At 27.4% G+C, this 9,125-nt stretch overlaps 1 protein-coding gene across 1 annotated transcript; it reads left to right on the plus strand.

Annotated features, from left to right (window-relative positions):
- The first annotated feature begins 272 nt into the window (after positions 1-272).
- On the plus strand, positions 273-1,466 carry LOC145069961 (dehydrin COR47-like). Its single transcript, XM_079016893.1, has 2 exons — positions 273-658; positions 787-1,466. Exons 1-2 carry the CDS (start codon positions 392-394, stop codon positions 1,180-1,182), a joined length of 663 nt encoding a protein of 220 aa, XP_078873019.1. The 5' UTR covers positions 273-391; the 3' UTR covers positions 1,183-1,466.
- Positions 1,467-9,125: the final 7,659 nt, after the last annotated feature.

A 9,125-nucleotide genomic window follows, 5' to 3' on the forward strand; every position in this document is an offset into this window, starting at 1 on the left:
TTGAATTCGAACTCTCTATATTATTTGTTAAAAAATTAGTATCGACATATAATGAAATAGTTAACCACTTGTCACCAAAGAAGATAAAATAAATAAATAATCCAATAAACAACGAATATCTAATTATCATCAAGTTTATTTTATTCATAAATAAAAAAACACATATTTAAATAACGAAAAGTTAACAGATTAAACCGACATTTCAAGAATCCTCTAAGCTTACTTGTAACTTAATCGCGTCCACTACGTGTCTCACGTCCCTATAAATTCAACCCCCTCACAACTCATACAATCACACTATCATCTCATCTCTCTAATCTCATCCAACAACAACAACAACCAATCAATCAAATACTCAGTTTTTATTCTTAATCCCGATTCAACTTTCATCATGTCTGACGAAGGAGTCTACCACAGCGCCCCCAAAACCGAAGAGTGCGTCGAAACATCCACCGTGGTGGCGGAGCCTGAAACCGTCGAGAAGTCCGATCGTGGACTGTTTGATATGTTTGGAAAGAAAGACGAAGAGAAGAAATGCGAAGAGGCCGCGATCTCATCGGAGTTTGAGCAGAAAGTTCAAGTCTCTCACCCGGAACCGGAGGAGAAGAAAGAAAGCTTGCTCGAGAAACTTCACAGATCCGATAGCAGTTCCAGTAGCGTAAGTTTTCTGTCTCCATTTCTAACCTTTGAATCAAATTGTTTACTTAATGACATGATCTCTGATTCATTACGATATGTTTATTTCCATACTAAAAGTATGTTTCCTTTGGTGATATTTGTTAACAGTCGAGTGACGAAGAGTGCGATGAAAATGGAGAGAAGAAGAAGAAGAAGAAGCCATTGAAGGAGAAGATCAAGGAGAAGCTCACGAAACAAGAAGACGAAACTACTGTACCGATTGAGAAATACGATGTAGCTCCACTCCAGCATGGACCACCTGAGCCGGAGGAGAAGAAGGGTTTCATGGAAAAGATCAAGGAGAAACTTCCCGGCGGCCATAAGAAGGAGGAGGAGCTTGCTGCTACTCCACCACCACCACCGCCGGCGGTGGTGACACACGCCGATGAAGGTGAACAGAAGGAGAAGAAGGGTATTTTTGAGAAAATAAAAGAGAAAATCCCCGGGTATCACTCAAAGAGTGAAGAAGAAAAGGAAAAAGAAAAGGTGAAGGAGTGTGATTAAACATTATAGTTTACAAAAGCAAAAGCGAAATGGGTTTATGGGTTGGCTTGCTTTGATATCTATTATTAAGAGTGGGTGGTGGGTCTATAATGTTTTCTTGCTTTTGGCTTTTGGTTTTTGGTATCTTTGAATAAGTGGTTTTTGATTTTTCATGTAATTTGTTTGAAATTTATAGTTTGGTGGTGTTTATTTGATTTGAGATATAAAGTTTATATATATTGTTAATTATGATGATTTGTATCATATTTGATTTGAGATATATAAAGTTTATATATTGTTAATTATGATGAGTTGTATCATATATATAATCTTGTTTGTTTGTACACTTCAGTTATTTGATTAAGTTTGATTACATGGTTATACTTTATCTTTGATTCAACATCATTTGAAAGTTTCCTAGGTTATAAAAGTCATCGCTTCTACTAATTATGACTACAAGATGAGTTTAATCAACGGCCAAGATTGGCTTCTTTAGTTTGCTCATAAGCAACCTAGCATGATTAATCGACATTATATGCATCTTTATCATTTTGTATTACATAATAGAACATAAGTTGATCACATTATATTATTTGTCTTTTTTGTTAAAGTTATACGCTATGGACCGGGCCCCAATGTCATAAGGCCCCATTTAGATTGATATTTTTAATTTTAGTTGTTTCAAGCCCAAATGTGAATGTCTCTTTTTTGTGTGCAATTCAAAAATCAAAAGGCACCTTACTGAAGTTCGACTATCTGAAGCTTTATTTTTCAAGAAACAAAAAAAGTCTAAGGTCTTCAGTCTCTTGGTTTCAAATCAGCATGCTTTGAAATAGGGTTTTAATAAACATGTGATATTGTTTTACTTTTATATGCTGGTTATGTTATCAATTTCTTAACTGAGATGGTTGCTCAACGAAATCAATATCATCAATAACTTCTGAAGATTATTATAAAGTAAATATTAACAATATCTTAATGATATTAAAGTCGTCGAGAAAATGTAATTCTCTTTCCTTATTTCTTTCAATTAGTTTATTATTTCTTTTGAGTTTCATTTTTTGTTTCAACGGAACATTCAATTGCCAACCCCCAAATCTTACAACTTTGGTATGTTAGTTATTAACTTATTATTATTATCTTCCTTAATAAATAAAAATAATTTTGTCATGTGTCATTCTCTTATTCATTATGTCACATATCATTTTGTCATAATTTTGAAATATTTATTTTCCACTTGTCATTTACTTGATTTTTTATTTTTCAATGTATCCTTAATTTAGTTTCCATAAATTAAACATACCATAATAACTTATATTAATTTCAAATTTCAATTTCAAACTTTAATTTATATTTTAAATAAATTTACAGTTTAAACCTTTGTATTTAAAATTTTGTTATAATTAACACTTTTAGTATACGGGTCTGACAACTAAACACATAATTTTAATTTATTTTTTTTGCATGTTTTTTTCTCATAATTTTTATATATTTCAAATTTCAAAATCAAAGGAATTTCCCGTTTCATCATTCGTATTTAACATTTTGTTTTAATCAACCCGTATATTATATGAGTCTCACAACTAGTTATTATTATTTTTCAGTATATGTGGGATGTAATCATTATTGCAATTGGTAATCGGAAGTGAAAGAAGCAAATCAGTATTCACTATTGGTAAGTGGTATGTGATTCATAACCTTTTGGTAATAATCTTATGACATCTTGGATAAAGATAATTTGAATATTTTTTGGGATAATGATATAAATAATAAACCATTATTAATAACGTAAAAATCCTTGAAACATGGCAATAAATTTCCAATAATGTTCAACCCATTATTAATGGAGTTACATTTCTAGTCCTCTATTCTATATTTAATTCTCTGTATTAATCTTTTTTAATTTTAAAATATTTCATTTACAATCCTTTGTTTTATATAGTTTTTTTAGTAGCTAATAATTAAATAAATTAAAACATTCATATTTCGGTCATAATTTTTTCTTGTAAGAAAAAAAATCTGAACATTTAATCCAAAAATCATAAAAACAAAAAGAACACTTGTATTCGTTATATTAGTGACTTTATATGCATAAATTTTTTAAAATAAGTTTTTGAAGTTTTTATATTTAAATTTTATATTATTTTTTATAAAGTTATAAAATATAAGGAATATTTTTTCATCCAAATTACAAAAATAAAACAAATGAATGACTTTTTCATTTTACTATTTTAATGAGTTTGTGAAAAATAAATTAAAATTGTTGTTGTTTAGGTACCTACAGTTTATTTAAAAGAATCCAAGTTTTTATAAAAGTTAAAAATCAAACTACTATTCAGTTTAAAAGTTAAAAAACGAATAAAACAAAAACGAAAAACAACAATTAACTTCAAAAATGTATTAAGAACTAATTGTCGGTCGTGCTCTATGAGGGTGTTTCGGAGCTACACTCTGACAATCAACTTAGTCTCCAAAATTAAGATGAATATGTGATTTGGTACATCGTCATGTTTTCAGATTTGACATGGTGCGGAAGAAAATATTCATTATATTATAATAATATAACTTAGTTGGGTATGTGTTGGTTTTGTTGATTTTACATTTTGGCAAATAACTTTTGAATTTAAAAATAGAACTATTAAATGATATATTAATCAAAACTTTGTTAGATACTACAAAGTATTTTATTTTTAATTAAATATAAATCATTTGGATAATACAAAATTGTTAATTGTTAAACTTTTAATAAATAAAATTAATATAGTAATGGTAAAGTTTAATCATAGAAACTATAAAATATAAAGGTTTAAATTAAAAGTTTGATATACTTTAAGGGGCAAGTAAGTACGTAAATAGAATAATCAATTTTAATTTTAGACGTCCACAATTGAAAAAGCTTCGGTTTTTGTGAAAAAAAGAGTCTTGCCTATTTTGACTTTTAGGCAATTTAGGTTGCAATTAGAATTCCCTATATAAAATTGAACATTTATGTCATACTTAAGGTCTTTAATAAATTAGAAAACCAAACTTAAGGGCTTTTATAAACCGGAAAAATGATAAAATCGGACACTTTTGTTATACATAAGGGCTTTAATGAACCAGAAATATACAAAAAGGTAAAATTTTAAATAAAGAAGTTGCAAACATCCAATTTTAGTGAAGCTAAAATCCACAAAAAAATAAATCTACATATTTATATCAAACTTAAGGGCTTTTATATCATTATCTCTTTTGTTATGTAAACATGTCTTTATGTTTGTATTTTTTTCCAATCTTTTTGTTTTGTTTTTTTTTTTTTCTAGTTTGAGTTTACGGTGATGGATTGCCCTTGTGTTCATTTTTTTAGATGAAAATAAATTTGTTAAAGAGGTCAATTTGATAAATCTAATATACAAAATTGAATTACACTGTTGTTGTGGGTAAATTGTGTGTTTGACAAAAGTAGTTGTTAGCTGGAAGCGGGTAACAGTTAGTTGGTAGCGGGTAGCTGGTAGCGTGTAATAGGTAGTTTGGTAGCGGGAAACTGTAACTTTTATTTATTATATGAATGTTTGGCAAAAATAGTTGGAAGCTTTTGAAATATATAAATTTACATAAAAGGACAATTGATTAAAAATAAATAAATATATAAATATATTTTTAAGGATAATTATGGAAATTGATTTCAAAAGCTCAAGAGCGTTTTGTTAAACGCTGCATGAAGTAGCTTTTAGAATTGGAACGTTTTGTTAAAATTAAAAGCTAAACGCTTGTACTGCCAAACGAAGCTTTTTGTTTAAACTAGAGCGTTTTATCATAAGTTAAAAGCTAGAAGCTTCCAAACGCTTCCAGAAGCTCCATGCCAAACACGTCCAAAATATTATAAGTTCATTGCTATATATATTTTTTATTATCTGTGAAAAAGATTAAAAGCACGTTGTTATTTTTTAGCTATGATTAATTTTTGAGATACATTATATTTTCAACTATGTTTTACTACCACTTGAAAATACATGTATTACATGTAGTTAATTAAAAATATATTTCTGCGAAACATAAGGGCTTTAATGAACCAAAAATATACAAAATGGTAAAATTGAAAAAAAAAAGTTGCAACCATCTAATTTTAGTGAAGCTAAAATCCACAAAAAAGGTAAATCTGTACATTTTCTATCAAACTTAAAGGCTTTTATATCATTACCCCTTTTTGTTATGTAAACATGTCTTTATCACTCTATGTTTATTTTTTTCCTATCTTTTTTCTTTTGTCTAGTTTGAGTTTAGGGTGATAGATTGTCCTTGTTATGAACATCATTTTTTAGTTGATGAGGATGAATTTGTTAAAAAGGTAAATTTGATAACTCTGATATACAAAATTGAATTACATTGTTGTTGCGGATAAAATATTATAAGTACATTGCTATATTTGTTTTCTTATGGGTGAAAAAAGATTAAAAGTACGTTGTTATTTTTTAGCTATGATTTATTTTTGAGATGCATTATATTGTCAACTATGTTTTACTACCAGTTAAAAATACATTTATTAAACCTACATATTCCTATCAAACTTAAAGGTTTTTATGTCAGTATCTTTTTTGTTAAGCATGTCTTTACGTTTGTGTACTTTTCCTATATATATATATATATATATATATATATATATATATATATATATATATATATATATATATATATATATATAGTTTGAGTTTGGGGATGATTGATTGCGCCTGCTATGTTATGAACATCATTTTTCAGTTAATGAAGATGAATTTGTTAAAGAGGTCAATTTGATAACTTTGATATACATCGTAAAATAGAAGTATATTGTTGTTGTGGTTAAAACATTATAAGTTCATTGCTATAGTTGTTTTATTACATCTAAAAAAGATTAAACGCACGTTGTTATTTTTTAGTTATGATTAATTTTTGAGATACGTTATATTTTCAACTATGTTTTACTACCACTTTAAATTACATGCATTAAATTTAGTTATTTGAATATACTTTTTTGATTTTTAAGGACCTCATATTTATTTTTCCATTGGCCTCAAATCCATTTGGACCTCAACTGGTTATGCATTTAAATGTCTAATATGTGATGATCTATATACTAAGTGATAAGTGATAGCAAAATTTACAATACATTGACTGATCACGCTGTTAATTTTAGTTTTAATTTGTTAACTCAGATAACATTTGTATTGACGATTAATCACAAAATGATTAAAATGGATAATATGACAAAATAATTACATATTTTGTAAAAGACTTAGCGAAATTAGTCACACTAATAATTTTAGTTTTAATTTGTTCTTGTATTGACGATTAATCATAAAATGATTAAAATGGATAATATGACAAAATAATTATATATTTTGTAAAAGACTTATTGAAATTAATCTAATTTTTGTAATTGGTATAGTGTATATTGTTATTTATATTCTTAGATTAGCCCATTTGTATTGTGTAGCTCATTTCCATTGTACATGTATTTATATATTTACTCTAATGAGATTTGATTTATGAGAAAAGAGAAAACTTTCATATGGTATCAGGGGTGGCAATAGGTCGATCTGAGTTGGGTTTGAGTTCGACCCATTTAATAATTGGGTTGAAAATTTTAACTCAACCAAATCTTTTTATTTAAATTGGTTGATATTTTCAGCCCCCAACCTTTTAGATAAATGGGTTATCACCGGGTTGACCTGTTTATATAGTTTCCGACCCAACCTATTAAATAAATGGGTTAAACTTAGGGTATCCTATTTAAAATCAATTAAATAAATTGTATAATTAAATATTATACCACTAAAATTATAAAACGTAAATAAAACTTCATAATTATGACAAAAACACAATCCTAATTCATAAAAGAACATTAAAAATGTTTAGTTTACTATGATTTTAGAGAGTAACCAGTATTATCGACGCTAATAAAAACGATGGAAATTAGGATTAAATTTTATTAAACATAGATGATAATAATAATGCAACATTATAATTTACAAATTAATACTTTGATTAATACATGATAATACTCAAATAATATTAAATTATATATATATATATATATATATATATATATATATATATATATATATATATAGATCCGGTAAGAAATATTTCTTGGTAGGAAAGTAAAAAATAAATTTTCTACATATTTTTTTGACGAATAAAATAAATGAATTACTAAATGATTCATTTGTAAGATGATTCACAAGAAAAAATTCCCCAAAAAAACATCTTTATGATTCATTTTTAAGTAAATTAAGAAAAAATTCACTTTTATGTCAATTTTAGTGAATAACAACAAAATTATTGTATAAATGAATCATCGAGATGTTTTTTTGAGAATTTTTTCTTGTGAATCATCTTACAAATGAATCATCTAATGATTCATTTAGTTTGTTCGCAGAAAAAATATATAGAAAAAAAAACTTCTTACCTTCCTACCAAAAATTTCCTTCTTATTTGATCTTGACTCTCTCTCTCTCTCTCTCTCTCTCTATATATATATATATATATATATATATATATATATATATATATATATATATATATATATTAAATTTAAATTTAAATAGATTGACGGGTTGAAAATGGGTTGATAATTTTTATCCAACCCAACCTATTTAATTAAATGGGTTGGGTTGACCAATTTATGTTAAATGGGTTGAAAATCTCAACCCAACCCATTAATTTTGGGTTTTGTTCGGGTTGGCAGGTTGGGTCGATTTTTACCATCCCTATATTAGAGTGTGTGTTTGCATCCACGATGCTTAATATCTCCTTATCCATCCTCATCGAAACTCCATCGCTAATCCCGCCTCTTAGAGGGAATGCTACTATATATATATATATATATATATATATATATATATATATATATATATATATATATATATATATATATATATATATATATATATATATATATATATATCCCAATTAGTGCAATATGGTCATATAAATAACTCTATATATATTGGAGTCTTTGTTTATTATTTTTTTTTCATAAAAGTAAGATTTTTTGGAAAAACAATCTTGTACCCAAACATATATATTAGAAATTTAGAATTGATTACTGGGAAAATACGAAACCATAATTGTTTTATGAATAATCATCACTATAAACCCTTTCCACAAAAAAGAATACCGTAAAAAGTAATAAATTTTTTTTTTCTTTTTTTTTTGAAAAAATAAATAAATTTCGTATAACAAGAATTTTACAATAAAAATTATCAAAAACACAGCAAACTTTGAAACATTACGCGACAGATTATAAAATAATTTTATAAATTAAAGTAATTTGATAAAATTCATTTTACAAAATTAGTGACTATTTTATGATACCCCTAAAAAGATATTCATTCTGTTTTTTATATTTTGTTTCATTCTTGATTTTAGTGATTATCCTTGATATGTGTAATACTAGAGAATATAGATGCACAAACCTAGGATCCGATCCGATCCGGTAAACAACCCGTTCCGGCCAAATCCGATCCGGATCCGGTCAAAATATGATCCGAATTTGGTCAACAATTCGAATCCGATTTGAAACCGGTTTGATCCGGATTTTTTTAGGTTTTACCATATTTTTCGACGGTTTAGGAACCGGTTTTTATAGAATCCGGTTTGTGATCCGGGGGTAAATCCGATTTCGTGTCCGAAAAGTCAAAGCGGTTTGAATCCGGTCACCGGTTTAATCCTATCCGGTTTGGGCAAAACCGGTTTGACCGAAACCGGTTTTCGGATCGGATCGGTCTCATTTCGAGGATCCGGTTTTTGTGTGCACCTCTAATGTGTATGGAATGAATATTTTAAATTTTTAATAAATATCCAAGTATAAATATTTTTGTTTAAATCATGACAATTTTACCACTAAGAAAAATCATCATTTTGGGTCTTATCTCTTATTTTAACAGCATCATTTTGGGCCTTAACTCTTAAATAAGAAGGCAAGAGCACTGGGGCGGCTGGGC

Source organism: Lactuca serriola, chromosome 8 (genome assembly GCF_051521515.1).
Source record: "Lactuca serriola cultivar US96UC23 chromosome 8, Lser_US96UC23_V15, whole genome shotgun sequence".
Taxonomy (NCBI): Eukaryota; Viridiplantae; Streptophyta; class Magnoliopsida; order Asterales; family Asteraceae; genus Lactuca; species Lactuca serriola.

Bases quoted from the DNA above. Each gene is read 5' to 3' on its own strand.
- LOC145069961 (XM_079016893.1), top strand. From the start codon at position 392: ATGTCTGACGAAGGAGTCTACCACAGCGCCCCCAAAACCGAAGAGTGC. The intron at 659-786 runs GTAAGTTTTCTG...ATTTGTTAACAG, and splicing joins CCGATAGCAGTTCCAGTAGC to TCGAGTGACGAAGAGTGCGA.